The 20,658-nt window shown below is 46.9% G+C and overlaps 1 protein-coding gene across 12 annotated transcripts in view; it reads left to right on the top strand.

Moving 5' to 3' along the window:
- Nucleotides 1-20,658, top strand: part of PEX14 (peroxisomal biogenesis factor 14) — a 157,251-nt gene that overhangs the window by 15,538 nt on the left and 121,055 nt on the right. For 6 of the 12 annotated variants that reach the window (XM_077974589.1, XM_077974546.1, XM_015150750.3 and 3 more), the window contains one exon: nucleotides 4,411-4,458. Coding sequence is in view for 4 of the 12 variants with exons in the window: in XM_077974546.1 (XP_077830672.1) it covers nucleotides 4,411-4,458 (48 nt within the window). In the remaining 8 variants the exon portion in view is untranslated. Of the gene's footprint in view, nucleotides 1-3,993; nucleotides 4,294-4,410; nucleotides 4,459-5,110; nucleotides 5,266-16,818; nucleotides 16,966-19,163; nucleotides 19,273-20,658 lie in introns of those variants that run through there. The other 6 variants (XM_077974575.1, XM_077974581.1, XM_077974561.1 and 3 more) reach the window with 5 other exon arrangements.

Here is a 20,658-nt window from a genome sequence, read left to right as displayed (position 1 = left end):
ACTGTTTAAAAAACCAGGGTAGTCCATGATTTAAAAAATTTAAAAAACGGCTGGGTGTGGTGGCTCACATTTGTATTCCCACCTTCAAACTGGGACTATGGCTCTGGGAAGCCACGACTTGAGGAATTTGGAGTGTTGCTGTTTCAAATTCCATGGTAGGAATTATGCATACACATGCATCCTTTTTTTCTTTTTGAGACAGAGTCTTACTCTGTTGACCAAGCTGGAATACAATGGCACCATCATAGCTCACTGTAATCTCTGCCTCCTGGGATCAAGCAATCCTCCTTCCCCAGCTTCCTGAGTAGCTGGGACTACGGGATGCACCACCACACCAAGCTAATTTTAAAATTTTTTGTAGAGATGGGATCTTGCTGTGTTGCCCATGCTGGTCTCAAACTCCTGGCTTTAAGTGATCCTTCCATTGTAGCCTCCCAGAGTGCTGGGTTTATAGGTGTGAGCCATTACACTTGGCTACGCTGCTTCTTCCTTTTTTTTTTTTTTTTTGAGACAGGGTCTCACTCTGTCACCCAGGCTGGAGTGCAATGGCATGATCTCAGCTCACTGTAAGCTCCGTCTCCTGGGTTCAAGCGATTCTTGTGCCTCTGCCTCCCGAGTAGCTGGGACTACAGGCATGCACCTCCACACCCAGCTTATTTTTGCATTTTTTTGTAAAGATGGGGTTTTGCCATGTTGGCCGGGCTGGTCTCTAACTTCTGGCCTCAAGTGATTGCACGCCTCAGCCTCCCGAAGTGCTGGGATTACAGGCATGAGCCACCGTGCTCTGCCGGCCATACTTCTTATATGCTTTGAATATCCTTGGCAGAATATACAAGGAACCAGTGTCAGTGTGGGTCCCTTAGGGTTGGAATGAGAGGGAGGCTTTCTTTTTTACTTTTAATATTGCATTTTTTTTTTTTTTTTTGAGACAGAGTCTTGGTCTGTCACCCAGGCTGGAGTGCAGTGGCCGGATCTCAGCTCACTGCAAGCTCCGCCTCCCGGCTTCACGCCATTCTCCTGCCTCCACGCCATTCTTCTGCCTCAACCTCCTGAATAGCTGGGACTACAGGCGCCTGCCACTTCGCCCGGCTAGTTTTTTGTATTTTTTTAGTAGAGACGGGGTTTCACCGTGTTAGCCAGGATGGTCTCGATCTCCTGACCTCGTGATCCGCCCGTCTCGGCCTCCCAAAGTGCTGGGATTACAGGCTTGAGCCACCGCGCCCGGGCAATATTGCATTTTTTAAAACAATTCATTTACATGGCTTATAATTTAAAAGATACTAAAGGGTATATGATGAAAGAGACATATTTGGCACTGTGTACCGTTTAAAGTTCTTCCCTCTGGTAAATACTCTCTGTTCAAGGGATGAACTAATTTTAAGAGCAGTTCCTTGGTGAAAACAATTCATAGTGATTAGTTTTATTTTAGGAAGAAAGTTTTAGGTTAAGTCAGAATGGGGCTTCCTAAATACTAAAGCTGTTTGCTTTTGTGTGTTTTGTCTGGTCAAATAACCTACATTATTATTTATGGGGTAGCATTAAGGTTGTTGCTTAATAAAATGTGGTTTAAACAAAACTTGCTTATTTTGATTAGGTAGAAGTGTTCAAATCTCTGTAGTATCAGTTACTATCTGAGTAATCATGGGCAAGTTATTTAACGTCTTCTGCCTCAGTTTCCTCATCAGCAGTAATTTGATATACTTACTGTGAAAATTAAAGAAGGAAAGAGCTAAGTGAATGTTAGCACTTAGTATCTACCAAATGGAGTGGAGGAAACCCTCAGGAAGATAACGAACTGAAGAATCTAAATAATCCATTCAGCTGAGTTGTCACCATTGTTCAGTTTTTTGTTGCCCATTCGTTCATTTATTCATTCATTCAACAAATTTCTATTGAAGGCCTCCTCTGTGCCTGGCACTGTCCTAGGCCCCGGGGATACAGTGACAAGCAAACACAGGCAGTTTCTGCACACATGGAGTTTATCATTTGGTGAGAGAGACAGGCCTCAGCCCCATAGTCACACAGATGTAAAGTTGCAGGTCTGCTCAGGTCCTTGAAGGAGAGGCTGGTGGTCCTACGTGAGTGTGTCATAGGGAGATCTGACCTAGTCATGGATGTCAGAGAGGAATGTTTCCCTGAGGAAGTGTCTTAGCTGGATCTGAAGGATGAATTAAAGGGAAGGAAGGGAAGGAAGGGAATATGCAGAGGCGCAGTGACAGAGAAAGCAAAGGCCAGTGTGTCTGTGGGGGGCAGAAGTGGGGAATGTGGTGCCACTTGAGACCTGAGACGTAGTCAGAGTAGATGTTAGGCCTTGTAGGCCATGCTGCGGTTTTTCTGTCTTCTAAGAGCAATGAGAAGCCCTTAAATTTGTTGTGTTTACTGGGGTGAGTGGGTGGATAAGGAATGGGACGATCAGATTCTCCTTTGGAAATGATAGTCTGTTTGCATCACAGAATATGAATTGGAAGAGCGCCAGCACTGATGAGAAGGCTGACGCAGCGGTCTAGGCAGGGGATTTTGGTAGCTTGGACCAACGTGATAGCAGTAGAGATGGAGAAAAACGAATGGATTATTTCCATGGACTTTTAATTTTTTTTTGAGACAGGGTCTGGCTCTGTCATCTGGGCTGGAGTGCAGTGGTGTGATCACAGTTTACCACAGCCTTGAATTTCCAGGCTCAAGGAATCCTTCTGCCTCAGCTTCCTGAATAGCTGGGAGTACAAGTGCACACCACCACACCTGGCCCATTTTTGTATTTTTTGTAGAGATGAGGATTTGCCATGTTGCCCAGGCTGGTCTCAAACTCCTGGGCTCAAGCAATCCATCCACCTGGGCCTCCCAAAGTGCCAGCATTTACACTACTCTTCCATGAATATTGAGGAGGGAATATTGGCAGACTTGAGGTAATGAGTTAGTTCTGGGAGCAAGGGAGAAAGAGCTGTCTCAAGATGGCCTTTTGGATTCTTATTTACATCATTTGGTGGTTTGTCCCAGCATGCCAAGAGGGAATGCTGGAAGAAGACATAGGTAGCAGAGAGGACTTGAGTCTGCTCCAGGGCAGCTTAAGTCAAAGAGGCAGGAAGGCAGTCAGATGTGTACCTCAGAGGGGCGTGGGCTGGAGCTCTAAAGGTTTGAACTTACCAATGTCTGGAGCTTGGGGAGGGCGGGAGGCAGGGAGGCAGGGAAAGCTTGCTCAGATTCCCTGAGACCGACCCTCACTTTCTAGATAGTTTCCTGCTGGCTGACCTCTTGTCCTGGGGTGGTGAGGCTTTTGGGACAGGACTTCGGATGGAGGGATAGAGTCCTTCATCCAGCAGAGTGCTTGCCACTGTGCTGTGTGCCAGCTATGTGGTAGCAACTGGCATGAGGAATTCTTTGGGAACCCCCTGTGGACTGGGCTTCTGTCCTTTTTCAAGGCAGCCTGGCACTTCCATCTGATCTGTAATAGCTGGGAGAATGGAGGCTGCAGGCTGTCTCCTGGGACACACAGATTTCGCTGCACTCGTCGATATTATCTGTAGATAGATGGCAATTGACCTGACCATCGTCACAGTAAACTAATCATAGCTCACTTAGCATCATACCTGCTTGCTTTATTCTTTTGGAGATTTGTAAATTTCTTCAGAATCTGTCTCTACCTCTGCCTCCCCCTTTCTCTGAATTTTGGCCAGGTCAGTCAAGGGTCGAAGGCGCCTGTGAGGGTGAGGTAGTGGCCCCAAGGAGGAGGAAACAGGCTAGAGCCAGGGGCTCAGCAGCAGTGCTGCCTGCTCGCCTGGAGGTTGGTCTCCTTATATGTCAGCCTGTCACTAGCTTATTTCCAAGAAGGATTTAAGCCTGGGGCTTCCTTTACTATTGTGGGGTGGTGTCCTTAGTGGCAGGGGATAAATAGGCACCTGTGTGGTTTACTGGCTTCTGGGCTCCAGAAACTAGATGCCCAGAGAAAATCCTGAGCGTGGGCAGCTGGGGCCCCCTGGTGGTGGAATCTGGTTCTCCACTGCTGCGCGGCTTTTCTTCCCAGTCCCCTGACGTTGGGGAGGTGGCAGAAAGAGGAGGTGTTGCGCTCTGTGTTCAAGCCTTTTCTCTGGACTCTACTCTTCCCGTGGATTTTGTGACGGTCCCCAGCCCTTGCTGCTCAGTAGGTGGTCGTGGGCCTTCCTGAGCAGAGCCAAGCCTTGTTCTTGGAGTGCTGTGGCAGTGAACCCAGAAAGTCTATCTTCCCTGCTGCGTTCAGAGTCTTTGGGCTACTTTTTACAGGTAGTCCACTGCAGAATACTCTCATGTCCTGAAAAACCGGTGAGAGATGTGAGAAAGAGGTGCTAGCGTGCATCGTTTGAGAATGAACATCTTTGGTTTTATGATGTCCATTGGGTGGCACTGTGATCTTATTTCTGTTTCCATTTTTCTTTGCAGCCAAGCTCTACTCCAGGAAGTGAAAATGTGCTGCCTCGAGAGCCGCTGGTAAGTACCCAAGATGTGTGGTATCACTTTCTAGTAATTAAAATGCCATGCGAGTGAACAGAAACCTTCTGTTCCTGTGGTTCTGCATCAGTAGTGTCCCTTTAAAAGTAGCTGTTACCGAGAGACTGCCTCTGTCAGTGACCTCTGACTTCTCTTCTCGCATGCAGAGATGACTGAGATCTCCCCTTAGTAAAGCCTGGTCTTTTCTAGAACTAAAAGCATCCACCCCAGATGGTCCTGCGCCACTTTGTTTGTGGCTGATCGATAGTAATTAGTGAGATTCCTGCGCCTGTGGGAGGCTGAGGTGGAGTGAGGTGGCTGGGCTTCTAGATTGTCTGAAGTACCCGCCCCCTGCTCTGCCCCTCAGGGTGCGAGTGCCTCAGTGGCCTTTAAAGAACAGGTAAGTGATGGAATTCTTACATTTTGCCTGGTTGGTAATTGTGTGATAGTCATTCCCAACACTGTCTTCTTTTTTTTTTTTTTTTTTGAGACGGAGTCTCGCTCTGTCACCCAGGCTGGAGTGCAGTGGCGCGATCTCGGCTCACTGCAAGCTCCGCCTCCCGGGTTCATGCCATTCTCCTGCCTCAGCCTCCCGAGTAGCTGGGACTACAGGCGCCCACAACCGCGCCCGGCTAATTTTTTGTATTTTTAGTAGAGACGGGGTTTCACCGTGGTCTCGATCTCCTGACCTTGTGATCCGCCCGCCTCGGCCTCCCAAAGTGCTGGGATTACAGGCGTGAGCCACCGCGCCCGGCAACACTGTCTTCTTACACCATAGATAGGGAAGAGGCCTACTAAGCACTACAGGTAATTTTCTCTCCCATGTGCTTTTCATTTGGTGGCCAGAGTCCCTGGCTGCCCACCCCATTTTCATTCGTTTTTGCTTTTCAGGGCCTGCTGTAAATCCTCTTGGCTGAGTAGTAAGACTGGTTCTGTACAAACCAGATAAGTTTGATGGCAGAGCCAGCTCCAGGTTTAACTTTTCAGAGCTTTCCTTCCTGCGTAGTGATAGCAGGCATAGGGCTGTACTGCCAAGGCTTTGTTTCAACAGGGCCTGTGGTTTCACCTGCTTTGCTTCACTCCCCATCTGGCAGTCATGGGAGGAGATGACGTGAGGGCCTTAGCGGGTATGAACACGTCTGAATTCCAGCGTGTACGAAGGCTTTCCCAGGCTCAGGGCGAGTTGGATCCAGTTGAGCTGTCTGTAGAAAGGCCGAGGTGATACAAGCACTGCCGGGACTGTTTCAGGGGAGCAGTGTTGTCATTCGTGTCACCTGCTGTTATGTCACCAGTTATAGGTTTATATCCCAGCACTCCCACGGTGGCCTCGTTTCACTCTTTTGATATTGCCCAGATCCTTCCTTGAGGTCATGGTGGTGGGAAAGCCAAGGAGGCCCTGCCTTACCAGTGTCTCAGGACGTCTACTGGCTTCCCTGGGGCCTGCCTCAGTGCCCCTCAGGCTGAAGTTGTGGTGGTTTGCGACTGAAGTACAGATTGAACACCATAGGCTGTGGCAGTCCTCTCCTTCCTCTCTCTTTTCCAATTTTGATGTACCCATTTAACTGATCACAGGAAGACTGGCCAGTCCATCTTTTGGGGCTTGATTCGACAAGCTCTTTGGGAGCCCTGAGCAGTTGGCCAGCTCACTGATTTCTGGTGTTTGGAGCCCTGCAGACCCCTTGCTCTGCTGCTGTTTCTGTGCCCTTTTCTTCCTGCTACACTGTGCATCTGCTTATTGGTTGGTTGTATTTTTATTTCTTTCTTTTCTGGGAGGCCCTGAGCAGTCTTCAAACCCTAGTAGCCTGTGATCGTCCAGAGTTCAGACTCATTCTCTCCAGGCCAACTCCACAATTACCTTATATTTAATTAATATTTTTTCTCCTCTTTACGTACTTGCTGCATAATTGCTCAGAGGAAAGAAAACACATAGCAGCAATTTATATATATATAAAAAAAATAATTAAAAAAACCCCGAAATAAACTCCCATCTCATTTGGGCTGATCCTATGAGTTGGGTAATTAGGGCCCTATTAAAAGGTAGACCCTTTCTCCTTCCCTCCCTTTTTTGTTTATTAATTTTTTTATATTAAACTCCCACAGTCTCTCAGTCATGCCCTTATTGCTTTTGGCCAAGCATTTGCAGCAGCCTGATTAAACGGGGGCACCAGCCGAGTTGCGTGGTCTTGTGTGAACTACTTCTTTCTCCTGGGAGTGGTGTTGGGAGGGTGTCAGGCAGAGGAGCCCGCTGAGGACTCGTGTGGCAGGACGGGGACACGGGATGGGCAGCCCCCTTGCACAGAAAGCCCCACAGCTCAGTGTGGTGGTTCATGAAAACACACAGCACTCAGCCCTTCCACAGGGAGGGCGCTTTCTCAGGCCATGTGTGTTCGCTGTCTCCTGCATGCTCAGCTTAGCTCAGCTCAGGCCTGAGGATAGGGAACAGACAATTGAGGAATAAAACTAAACCTTGTTCTCGAGTAATTCATGTATTTTACTTGGGGAAGAAAAGGCATTTATACACGTGAAATAATTAGCAAACTGCACACGACTGTATGTAATTTTAGCAAATAGCACAACATTGTGTATCATTTGGTGCAGAGCTGCCTGATTGGGTATAGGAGAGAGCCCCCAGTTATTCAGAGAAGGAAGAGCTCTGCGGAGGGCGAGGGGGCACTTAAGGATGGCTTTTGTGAAACTTGAAGCCAGGCCTTGAGGGATGGGATATTTCAGTGTTGGGGGAACACACTGCTAAGTTGTTTTGTTTTTGTTTTTATTATTATTATTTTTTCCTTTAAGCTTCAGGAAGTATATATTCTTTTTGTTTTTAACTGAATGCATATTTTTCATAGAATTCCTTAATGGAAGTTGCCTGGTCTCTACACTAAAGGCAAACAATCTTATTCTTTGTCTCAGACAAGATGATCACTTTGAAATAATTTTTCCCCTTATTAAAAAAGTAAGTTACTGGCCGGGTGCAGTGGCTCATGCCTATAATCCCAGCACTTTGGGAGGCCAAGGTCAGGGGATCACTTGAGGCCGGGAGTTTGAGACCAGCCTGCACTAAATAGAGAGCTCCCATCTCTATTACAAATTTTAACATTAGCTGGGCTTGGTGGCTCAGGCCTATACTCTCAGCTGCTCAGGAGGCAGAAGCCAGAGGATCGCTTGAGCTCAGGAGTTCGAGGCTGCAGTGAGCTATGATCATGCCACTCTCTCCAGCCTGGGCAACAGAGCAAGACTCTGTCTCTACAACAACAACAACAACAAAGAATGAAAATAAAAGTAAATTACGACAGAAGAAGTTCTCTTTAGTAGTCAGTGCGGTGCAGGTGACGTTGTGATGTAGTCAATATGTGCATGATTGTTTTATTTGCTAGGCAAAGAAGACTTGATTTTCAGTTCTGTCCTCTCTGAATCATAAAAGCTGTTTTGAGATTTTGTGGTGAGAAGTGTAATCTTGTAGTCTCTAAACGACACATTCGTGTTTATAGCCAAATCCTGGCCTTGATTCTAGCAAAGTAGTGACGCTGCGTGTTTCCTTTTCTTGCCCGTTAAATCCTGCCCTAATCCTGGCCTCCAAATCAAACCAACCCAGCAACATTGACCATCTCAGAGGAGTAGTTGCTCTCTAATATCATAATGTCATTAGGGCTGGAGACTGGTGAACAGACCAGTCTTGAGAAATTCTGCAAACTCCAAGTTGAAATTCTCTGCTGTTGACAAAACTCTGCCAAAGTTAAAATGGCCGGTTACTTTTTTCTCTTTATATTCTCTTCACTGAGCTTTGCCTGCTGAGGCAAGGAGTTCGGACAGGCCTCCAGAGTACTGACCTCCAGCTTCCCCCAGACCTGTGAAAACCTGTGAATTTCCCGCAGACCCCGGTTTTCTAGCCACAGTTGTGTGCCTGTCCTCAGGCCCACACAGAGTCTCTGGATCCGGCTCCTTGTGCTGTCCTGGCAGAACCAAATCCCTGCCTGGTCTATAGGTATTTTAGAATGAGCGGACAATTGTCTGCATGGGGTAATTCAGTTCCCATCTTGCTTGGATACTGAAACTTGGGTTAAGTAAACTTTTGAGGTTTCCACTTAGTCATATGATTTTTGGTTATTCGAAGCAAGCAGTAAATAAGGTTTGATTTACACATCTGCTCACTTGTTTCAACTCAGCTTCTCAGTGTTCAACAATACTATAGCTCATCTACTTTACACCGGGCTTATGAGTTTTGGCTAAACTAGAATTTTAGCTTTTTGCTCTTTGACACCAAGTTCTCTCTAATGGATGAGTCCTTGGCCATCGTCTCTTGCTTTAACTTTTAGGTGTAGGTTCTTTTAGTTTTTTCTTTCTGTCCTCTTTCCTGCATCTCTCCACCAAAATAATCCCAAAGTACAATTTTTTTTTTCTTTGAGACGGAGTCTAGCTCTGTCACCAGGCTGGAGTGCAGTGGTGTGATCTCGGCTCACTGCATCCTCCGCCTCCCGGGTTCAAACGATTCTCCTGCCTCAGCCTCCTGAGTAGCTAGGATTACAGGTACGCGCCACCATGCCCAGCTAATTTTTGTATTTTTAGTAAAGACAGGGTTTCACCATGTTGGCCAGGATGGTCTTGATCTCCTGACCTCGTAACCTGCCCACCTTGGACTCCTAGAGTGCTGGGATTACAGGTGTGAGCCACCGTACCCGGCCCCAAACTGCAGTTTTTTTAATAACTGATGACAGCAATTTCTACTTTATCACCTCTTTCTAGGATTACTATTTTTTAGTATGCTGAATTCTTCAAAATAAAGACGCTCTGCAGTTGCAGATCTAGGTTGCGTCTCAGTAGTTTTGCTCTCCAAGTGCCAAAGTACCCTCAGGTTTCTTCCTGAGGCTCAGATGGAACCTTGTCCAGGGCGTTCTACATCATGTATTTGATCTCAGTCCTGGGGAAATTCATCCACCTTACCCTTGGGACACCCAAGATTTTCTCTTTGGTTTTCAAGCCAATTAACCAGAGGCTGGTAATCAGAAGGTGTATTTTGATGGATTCAGGGAGCCAATACTGTGATGTTTTTAAGAATTGTCAAGGCACGGTGGCTCACGCCTGTAATCCCAGCACTTTGGGAGGCCAAGGCGGGTGGATCACCTGAGGTCAGGAGTTCGAGACTAGCCTGGCCAACATGGCAAAACCCCGTCTCTACTAAAAAAAAAAAAAAAAAATTAGCTGGGTGTAGTGGCGGGTACCTGTAATCCCAGCTACTCAAGTGGCGGAGGTTGCAGTGAACCGAGATTGCACTACTGTACTCCAGACTGGGCGACAGAGCCAGACTCTGTCTCAAAAAAAAAAAAAAAAAAAAAGCAAAAAGAACAGCTACAGCCAGTTGCTTGTTTGCCTGTCTGCCAAAGACCTCTAACATGTATTCCTGGCACAGTCTCCTCAGTATTTGTATCTTTTGTGACTTTTATGGTTAGAATACTTTGGTGTACTTGTCAGCAGGTTCACTGTGGATAAGTGGTTCTCATTTTTTTTCCCACCAAAACATTTCTTTTTTTGAGATGGTGTCTCGCTCTGTCACCCAGGCTGGAGTGCAGTGGTGTAGTCTCTGTTCACTGCAACCTCTGCCTCCCGAGTTCAAGCGATTCTCTTGCCTTAGTCTCCTGAGTACCTGGTACTACAGGCGTGCACCACCACGGCCAGCTAATTTTTGTATTTTTAGTAGAGACGGGGTTTCGCCATGTTGGCCAGGTTGGTCTCGAACTTCTGGACTCAGGTGATCCTCCTGCCTTGGCCTCCCAAAGTGCTGGGATTACAGGCATGAGCCACCACACCTGGCCCCACCAAAACATTTCTGAAGAATGACATTAACATGCTCAATACGTTTCTTTGTGTGCACTCATGTATGCATGTATGTATGTGTATATGCATGTCTATGACAATACATATGTATTTTATAACATTTAAGCATTTTGTGGGGAAAAAAAATTGATTTTGATACTGTATTCATGAAAGTGTTTTTTTTTTTTTTTTTCCTGAGACAGAGTTTTGCTCAGTTGCCCAGCCTGGAGTGCAATGGCGCGGTCTCAGCTCACTGCAAGCTCCGCGTCCTGGGTTCACGCCATTCTCCTGCCTCAGCCTCCTGAGTAGCTGGGACTACAGGCGCCCGCCACCACGCCCGGCTAATTTTTTGTATTTTTAGTAGAGACGGGGTTTCACCGTGTTAGCCAGGATGGTCTTGATCTCCTGACCTCATGATCCACCTGCCTCGGCCTCCCAAAGTCCTAGGATTACAGGCGGGAGCCACCGCGCCCAGCCGAAAGTGTTGTATAAGCACATGGGTAATGAACCAGCCATTCAGGGATTTCAGGAACTTGTCATTTTCCAGGAAAATATAAATATGACAAACCTAATTTTGAAGTATTAAACGTAATTATTTAAAAAGTCTGTAGTGGTTGATTTCTGTGCAGAGTTAGGTTTGCTGAAACTAGTTGTCACCTCCACCTCTTTTTCCTGCTCAGGAACGTCTGTCGGGATGCAAGCGATTGGGGGTGATGTTATAGGGATAATTCAAAATCCGCTCTATTAATTTATTTTTAAAAAGCAAATCATTGGCTGAGTGTGGTGGCTCACGCCTGTAGTCCTTGCACTTTGGAAGGAAGAGGCGAGAGGATTGCTTGAGTTCCGGGGTTTGAGACCAGCTTCAGCAACATTTAGCCAGATATGGTGGTGAGTGCCTGTAGTCCTTGGGAGGCTGAGGTGGGAGGATTCCTTAAGCCCAGTGGGTTGAGGCTACAGTGAGCTGTGATCGTACCACTGCACTCCAGTGTGGCAACAGAGCAAGACCCTGTCTCAAAACCCACTCCCCCTGCCCAAACAGTAAATCATCTACAAAAGTTCTGGTGCTTAAACCATTACTAGCAACATATTCATCAGGGTGCCCCTCACAACTGCTGCAGAGAAACTTGGGGACTAAAATAAAATATAAACCATGGATGGGCTCACGGTGCACTTCACTGAAGGTAACATTGTCAGCATGATCAGATCCAGCATCCTGGGCCTGGGATTTAGGCACTTTTCAGAGAGGAAAAAGTGTTGGCTAGCGTCTTTCCTCACTCCTCTCTCATCAACAATATAAAGGTGTCAGTGAAGAAAACGTTTCTAACACTAGTGTCCGTGTACACTGACTGCTAGTTGGGAGGGTGCCTGTGATTCCCACCTCCTCTGCCAGATCTGCTGAAGAAAGCTGGTAAGAGCTGGATGCTGAAAGGGATGAACTTGAGCACAGCCTCATTCCGTTTCTGGGTGGTTATGGTCTCTAGGCCACTAACTGATTTTGAAATTATTGCCTCTTTTTCCTCTCCTTCCTATCACAGACAGCAGGTTTCTTGCATAGACTAGGTGGTGCCCTTTAAATTGTTTCCTCTTTCAGGTAAATGAAGAGGTTGCTTTCCAGTTTTAAGGTGCCCTTTTACAAATGATTATTAGATGAATCGAAACTCTTAGGAGTAATAATTAAATAAATGGAATTTGAAGAAGTTATTCAGCTTTGTTTATACTTTAGGTTCCTGGCTTTTATAGTAATGCTTTATATTTGCTGCTGTTCCTGTAATCAGGGGCCCCGACTCTTGGATAAGTGGGCAGTGTCCTTATTTTGAGGATGTGGGAACTGAGGAACTGAGCACTCAGGTGCCTTTTATCAGAGCTACTCAGTGATTGGGGAAATTCAGTTTCCCTCCCCTCCCCTCCCCTTTCCTTTCTTTTATGACAGGGTGTTGCTCATGACAGGGTCTTGCTCTGTCACTCAGGCTGGAGTGCAGTGGCACAATCATTGCTCACTGCAGCCCCCCACCTCTTGGGCTCAGGTGATCCTCCCACCTCAGCCTCCCAAGTAGCTGGGACTACCACCAGTGCATGCCACCGTGCCCAGCTAATTTTTTAATTAAAAAAATTGTGTAGAGACGAGGTCTCACTATGTTGCCCAGGCTGGTCTCGAATTCCTGGGCTCGAGTGATCCCCCCGCCTCAGTCTCCCAAAGTGCTGGGATTACAGGTGTGAGCCACCACACCCGACTTGGAATTAAGTCTTTGATCTTATTCCTAGCATCATTCTTTCAAAATAAAAAGTTCCGTTTCCTCCCTTTTCTCCTAGAGGTATAATCTTAGTGCTCCTTTACACGCCCTACCGTTGCTGAAGATGTGATCTGCAAAACTTTTATTTGGGCAGGGGAATGCTGTTAAAATGTTTTTCTTTTGATTAAGATCAGTCATCAGTTTCAAAGAATTTTCATGTAAAAGTGTTTTTTTCAGTGTGATCTAAAGCATAGGTGTTCCATGGGGGCAGACTCAGGATAAATCTAAAAGCCCCCAGTTTGAAAACCATTGACTGTTGTGCTGGTTAAGATAACCAAGTACCCTGCATGTTCCAGGAGAATCTTGTCTCTTTTTTCTTCTCTTTTCTTTTTTGAGACAGAGTCTTGTTCTGTCACCCAGGCTGGAGTGCAGTGGCGCCATCTCAGCTCACTGCAACCTCTGCCTCCGGGGTTCAAGTGATTCTCCTGCCTAAGCCTCTTGAGTAGCTGGGATTACAGGTGCCCACCACCATGCCCAGCTAATTTTTTTATTTTTAGTAGGGATGGGGTTTTGCCACATTAGCCAGGCTGGTCTCGAACTCTTGGCCTCAAGTGATCCACCCGCCTCGGCCTCCCAAGGTGCTGGGATTACAGGTGTGAGCCACTGTGCTTGGCCCATTTTCCAGGATAATTGTAATTTAAAATATTTTAGCTCATTGTCAAACCGTGCAGACTGATTTTTGGCTTGAAAAATATGATCTTGTAGTTAGTCCCACTTCTGCGCTGTGAGAAACCGCAGGAAGATAAAGTGGTGCTTTGGAGAAGGACATATTCACCGCCCTTCCTTCTTCCCTCCCAGCTCTCCTTTCTTTTATGGTTTGTAGTTATAACCGAGATTTATGCTTGTTGCTCCACAAATCTTCTCTCTGCCATTATGAGTTTGTCTGAACAGTCTAGAGATGGGGCCGACACTGAGTGATTCTTGAAGTAAATCTATCCAGGGGCACTCCTTGACAGTCAGAGGCAGAGAGGAACTAACTCATAGCCCCCAGTGGAGCAGGAGTCTGGATAAATTACCCCTGTCAAGAAGAAGACATGCTGCCACTTTTGTGACCTCTTGCCTTCACAGTGACCCTGGGGGCACAGCTCTCCTGTTTGTGTGCAGAGTGTGTGGGGCAGTGCTCTGGGTCAGCGATCATTCCCTTTACCCCGCTGTGTCTGCCAAGAGGCCTTTCTCTCTGTGTTGACCCAGCCAGGCCCATGGCAAGTGGGTCTTTAGGACCAGGGCCACTTTTTCCAGCCTTATGGTAGCAAGGAGTTGCTGGCAATCAAGCATACAAGTTGATCGATTCCTCTCCTCTCCTCTCCTCTCCTCTCCTCTCCTCTCCTCTCCTCTCCTCTCCTCTCCTCTCCTCTCCTCTCCTCTCCTCTCCTTTCCTTCTTTCTTTTCTTTCTTGCCTTTTCCTCTCCTCTCCTCCCCTCCCCTCCCCTCTTCTTGTTTCACTCTGTCAGCCAGGCTGGAGTGCAGTGGCGCCATCTTGGTCCACTGCAACCTCCGCCTCCCAGGGTCAAGCTATTCTCCTGCCTCAGCCTCAGTAGCTGAGATTACAGGTGTGCGCTACCACACCCAGCTACGTTTTTATATTTTTAGCAGAGACAGGGTTTCGCCATGTTGGCCAGGCTGGTCTCAAAACTCCTGACCTCAAGTGATTTGTCCACCTTGGCCTCCCTCCCAAAGTGTTGGAATTACAGGTGTGAGCCACCATATCTGGCCTGATTATTTCTATAAATGGTTTCATTTAGCTAGCATTTACCGATAGTGGATTTTGATGGAGAAGGAGAATAAAGAACAGGTATTAAACATCTTTTAGGCTAGGTATGGTGGCTCACACCTGTAATCCCAGCATCTTGGGAGGCTGAGGCAGGATGATTGCTTGAGCCCAGGAGTTTTGAGGTCAGCCTGGGCAACGTGACAAGGTGCCATCTCTATAAAAAATACAAAAATTAGTGGGGCATGGTGGCTCCAGCCTGTAGTCCCAGCTACTCTGGAGGCTGAGGCAGGAGGATTGTGTCAACCCAGGAGATCGTGATTACGGTGAGTCTGGGTGACAGAGCGAGACCTGTCTCAAAAACAAAACAAAGTCTTTTTTCCCCCCTTTACTATTCTTTTCCTTTGTTGTGTCTCGTCGTCTTGTGTGTACTTTGAAATGTTTACTTTTGTTTTATTTAAGTTTTATTTAAATTTTTTATAGAGACAAGTCCCACTGTGTTGGCCAGGCTGGTCTCAAACTCCTGGGCTCAAGTGAACCTTCTCTTTAGCCTCCCAAAGTGCCAAGATTACAGGTGTGAGCCACCGGGCCCAGCTTGTGTGTATTTTTTTTTTTTTTTTTGAGACAGAATCTCGCTCTGTTGCCCAGGCGGAGTGCAGTGGCACGATCATGGTTCACTACAACCTCCGCCTCCCGGGTTCAAGTGATTCTTGTGCCTCAGCCTCCTGAGTAGCTGGGATCACAGGTGTGTGCCACCATGCCCAGCTAATTTTTGTATTTTTAGTAAAGACAGGATTTTGCCATGTTGGCCAGGCTGGTCTTGAACTCCTGGCCTCAAGGGATCTGCCCACCTCAGCCTCCCAAAGTGCTGGGATTACAGGCTTATGTGTACTTTGCGAGTCATTTCGAATCTTTTGTGAAATGAAGCAGGGGTATCAATAAGAACATATTTTAAAAAATGTGTCAGGAGCTTGCATTTGGCATCCCTGTCTGACCAGCTTGCTGTTTGGGCCCCATGGAACATACTCACCAGGCTCTTGGTGCTCTGAACGAGGCAGCTCCTCAGCCAGTCTCTCCCACACTTGTCTGTACCCCGAGAGCTAGTTTGTCCCTACACCTGTGTACCTGTATTAAATATGATGTAAACAGGTGAACTAAGAGTGTGAAGAGAGGGTTCTGCAAATATAATGTGTTCTCTTTTTTTGTTTTTGAGATGGAGTTTTGCTCTTGTTGCTGCCCAGGCTGGAGCGCAGTGGCATGATCTCATTTACCGCAACCTCTGCCTCCCACGTTCAAGTGATTCTCCTGTCTCAGCCTCCTGAGTAGCTGGGATTACAGGCATGCGCCACCATGCCTGGCTAATTTTTTGTATTTTTAGTAGAGACGGGGTTTCTCCATGTTGGTCAGGCTGGTCTCGAACTCGCGACCACAGGTGATCCGCCAGCCTCGGCCTTCCAAAGTGCTGGGATTACAGGTGTGAGCCACCACGCCCGGCTATGATGTGTTCTATAAAGAGAAATGTGAAAAGAGGGTTTTATGAAAACTAAGTTAAATGCTTTGCTAAATGTGACTTGCTAAAAACACTGCTGTCAAATTAGGTGTGAGCGAGATGACAGTTAAACATTAGAGGAAGACCATAAACATCTAGAAGGGTTCTGTACTTTGATTGCTTTACTGATGTCTTGAAGTTCTCACTTTGCTTTAGAAATTGTGGAGGCTGTGTAATGGGTATGGTTTATGCAAGAAAGACATCTGGGAACTTCAGTCTGTGGGCCCACACTCAAAGCAAAGGGCTTGGCGTTACATCAAAAGATCAGCCATGACTGAATGTTTATAGGTTTTCAGTTAATAGAAAATGTTTTAGGTATGTAGAACAGGTTCCATTTTTAACGATGCCCTGCTTTAACTGATTTTTTGATAACTGAACAATTACTATCCGATTACATAGGCCAGGAGGGCTTCTACTCTGTAATATTCTGGCTTCGCTGTTGGTGTCTTTATTTTGGTTACTTTGTTTGATTTCAACAAATTTGTGAGAATTACTCATTTTGCAGTGAGGAAACTGAGTCCAGAGCATTCAGGTTCCTACAGCTAAGAAGTGGCAGGACTGGGATTGAAAGCCATTGTCCATGCTGCTGAACCTGTGCAGACGAGGAGAGCAGGTATGGGTGCGGTGTGGACCGCGCTGTCAGGCACACTAGCATGTGTGCGGGGCGCCCGCTGCACAGACGCAGCTGCAGCCGATGCTCAGTGCTGCCTGGTGATTCTGTACCTCCTCTCTGAGGCTGCTGCCTTAGTGTGCTCTCCATGGTTGGAGTCTTTTGTGTGCATCTTAGCTGTTGAAAAGGCGCCTATTAATTTATCACAGGTGATGTGTGCCTCCTTGTGCTCAGAGGAGGCGTCTGCACGCATGTACCTCACTAATGACAGGTTATGGAATGGAGAGGAGATAATAGGATCTTTTCATCTGATGTCTGTATAGCAAGATGCCATGTCCCTGGTAGCTTCTAGGGGGCAGCAGCCGCTTGTTGTTCTGTCTCCTGCTGGCAGAGAGAAGGTTGGACAATTGAGCAGTTTGCTCTGGACTCCAGCTCTTGAAGTGGTGCCTGCAGGTCTCCAGGGAGTCACCGGAATCCACATAAGTAAAGAAAACACAATATCCAGGATCTTTTATTTCTACTTTCTCTGCCCCCTCAGGTAAATCCTTTATCTGTGTTTCTATCAACATCCACAAATCCCTCATTGTCGGAGTTAAGGCAGCAAAGTTCACCTGCTTTGAAGATAAGAGAATAGAAATGTCTTTAAGAGAGTAAAATCTTTCTGTCAGATCTTACTTGTTGTCAAGAGCTAGACATTGATAACCCACTCAAATATGTTTAGAGATTTTGAAACTCTCCCCCATGGGCACGTGTCTTTAATTCTGTTGGGAACACCAGTGTCATATGGTTGATTACCTGTTCTTCCTGTCAGCACTTCCCCCCAACCCCACACCCTCCCCCTATCCAAACCAGTCTTACAGAGGTTTCTCTTCGATTCTAGATGACTTATTTCAGAAACACATGAAGGGGAACATTTCAGATGTGCCAGTTTTTGTTTTGTTTTGTTTTTGAGACGGAGTCTTGCTCTGTCACCCAGGCTGGAGTGCAGTGGCGCGATCTCGGCTCACTGCAAGCTCCGCCTCCCCGACTCCTGCCATTCTCCTGCCTCAGCCTCCTGAGTAGCTGGGACTACAGGCGCCCGCCACCACGCCCAGCCAATTTTTTTTTGTATTTTTAGTAGAGACCAGGATTTCACCATGTTAGCCAGGATGGTCTCGATCTCCTGACCTCATGATCCGCCCGCCTCGGCCTCCCAAAGTGCTGGGGTTACAGGCGTGAGCCGCCGCGCCCTGCCTTGGATGTTTTTTAGACTTGGGGGCCCCAGACTGACATATGGGCAACTTGTGCCTTGTCAGAGTGAGTCCCAGCTCCCTCCCCTCCCAGAAGTGCACCTCCTACTGTGCCCTGAATGCTCCTGCCTGCCAGATCTTCCAGATGTGTGGCTGAGGCAGGTGCCCAGGAGGAGAAAGGCTGGTTGCAGGCAGAACCAGATGGTTGCAGTCCACATAGGGAAGCAAATTGGCCACGGCATTTCAGCCATGTGAGGTTTATTTAGGATTAGCTAAGAATTCTCAGCCTTGACTCCACTGAGGGAGGAGCGGGTGACCTAGGGCCACTTTCCTGTGGCTTTGCATTCTTTCAGGCTTTCATCTGAAGATCCCAGGGCACCAGGGGAGGGTAGGAGTTTCCATCCAGCTCCATTGCAGAGAGTGGCATTCCTGAAAGACAAAGGCATGCCTCTTTATGCCTCTTTTCTTTTTTTTTTTTTGAGACGGAGTCTCGCTCTGTCGCCCAGGCTGGAGTGCAGTGGCGCGATCTTGGCTCACTGCAAGCTCCGTCTCCCGGGTTCACGCCATTCTCCTGCCTCAGCCTCCCGAGTAACTGGGACTACAGGCGCCCACCACCACGCCCGGCTAATTTTTTTGTTTTTTGTTTTTGTTGTTGTTGTTAGTAGAGATGGGGTTTCACCATGTCAGCCAGGATGGTCTCAATCTCCTGACCTCGTGATCTGCCTGCCTCAGCCTCCTAAAGTTCTGGGATTACAGCCGTGAGCCACCTCGCCTGGCAAAGGCATGCCTCTTAACCTCACCTCTCCAGCTCTCTCTGTTGTCTGAAAAATGGCAGTTAATAGAATTTGTTAATAAACAGAAGAAATAACGAGAAATGGTGGCGCATCATTTGACAGTAAGGTGGTTTATAATTTGTGTTTATCAAACCATTCTCATTATTATTATTTCTATTGGATTTTTGAAGAATTCAGCCCGGTCCCCGGAGCCCCATTTATAAGGCATTTTATTTCTTCCTTTATAATATCTAGAAATAACTTTAGTTCCAGTGAAACCCAGATCTGTGGTCCCACCCCGCTCCCCAGCTCTGGTTCTCTCCCCTTCCTCTCTGCTTGTCTTCTGTGACCTCAGCGGGCTCCCTCAGGTGGGGGTATCCCCTACCGACCAGACTGGCAGAGCTAATACCGGCTGGAGCAACGCCGCAGTGTTTGTTTTTGCAGTTCCTGGATTTGGTTTAATGTACAATTGATTTTTTTAATGTATTTAATCATTTTTTTCTTACCTCTTAAGGATTAACCCGCACAAACCTCATTTTATCCTAAGTGTGGCTTTGGGAGGAAGGGAGGAGAAAATTGAGTTTCTCCAGCTTATTTTATTCTTTTACGCTTTATTTTCCAAATGGCTTTTCCTGCTGAAGCAGCTCTGTATAATACAATGTGTTTTCGTGGCCATTACTTACTCATTACTAACTGGTCTCTCCCGCTTCCCTTTGTCTGTGAACTAAATACAGGGGGCCTCAAGATAATTGGTAGCTCCATCACTGACCCACCAATTACAGATCAGCAGGGAAGGCAGCCCAGGGATGGTTTGTGGTTGGCGCAGGCTACACACCTAGAAATGTGAGTTATCATTCTCTACCTGCCACCAAGTTGGGCTTGACTAGATCGGTCCTTTCCTAATTTTGGACTTTGGCTTCTCTAATTGCATCACACGGCTCCCTGGTTTACAGGTTTCAGCCTCATTTCATCCCTCCATGTGCTGCTGGTGTCTGTCTTAGTTCATGCCTCCTTGGCATGTCTACAAAGTATTAATTTGCAGAGGTTTTGTTTCTATTTTCCTTTGAGGTTCCCTGGTGCCTAGAATGGTTAGATGGCAGGCTGCAGATAAATAATTCCGTTGAAACATCAGGTTTCTGTACATTTTTGTCTGCTGTGTCCAAGTAAAAGCAAGTCTTTGTGGGCATCCTATTAAGCCCCCTTTTTGAGCAGTTATCTGATTCGTGTTCCAGCTTATGTACTTTGCTCTGGCATGGAGGAGGAAAAGTCCCATTTCCTGCTAGGCTCCCAGGCACTTGTGTAAGACTTTTAGATGCCAGAGTAGGAAAGGAGTCCCTGTGTTGTATGGCCGTATACATTTTGCATGTGTTTCCTGCGTATTTGGCACCTAGGCACTTTGCTAAGCCCTGTATGGGATGGGCATATACCGTATTGCTCAGCTCCCGGCAGAAAATAGGCACTCATACATATTTGTGGAATGAGTGAGTGTGTGTGCTCACTTATGTGCGATGGAGATGATGAGCCAAGGAGTTGGATTGCACAGTTGCTGCCTGGCGTCCTGCTAGGAACTTAGGGTGCAACATTCCCACTGGGGCACACATATGCCGACGTTCGGTGGATGACTGCTACGTAGGCAACATAAAGAGGGCATTTTATGAAAGGGAACATCAGAGGAAACATTATAACTGAGACCTTTATAGCCTTTCCATTATTATGGTTTAAGTCTTGACAGTCTTTATTTGCAATGACACTGGGACCAGTAGAGACAGTGCTCACTCCCACCTCCTCGTTCTCCCCACATCCTGTTCTGTAGCTGTGTGCACCGATAGGCATCGTTAAACGTGCAGGCAGCGGGGCCCTGCTTTGTCGAGAAACAGCCCTTTTGACTCAGAAGTTGGAACCCAGATGACTCACCATTCTATTTGTTTTATTGCAACTGTCGTTTCATAAAATGCCCTGAAAGCTTTAAACTAGAAACGCCAAAGTGAGGTTTTTGTCTTTTTTATTTTGTTATCTCCTCTGTTTTCTCTAATCTTTTATATTTCTATTTTCCCCTTTCTTTTCAGAGTTATTTTCTCTTTCATTACTCTCTCTTCGTCTGTCCCTCCCTTCCTTCCTGCCTCCCCTCTTTGATGACTGTGATGGCATGAGTAGTTGAAGTGGTTTTTGCTAACATCATGGTGCGTTCTTTCCAGCTTTAATGCTATCTGATTGAGAGTGTCTCCCCTC

This window comes from Macaca mulatta, chromosome 1 (genome assembly GCF_049350105.2).
Source record: "Macaca mulatta isolate MMU2019108-1 chromosome 1, T2T-MMU8v2.0, whole genome shotgun sequence".
Classification (NCBI taxonomy): Eukaryota; Metazoa; Chordata; class Mammalia; order Primates; family Cercopithecidae; genus Macaca; species Macaca mulatta.
This window is presented reverse-complemented; position numbering and strand designations above follow the sequence as displayed.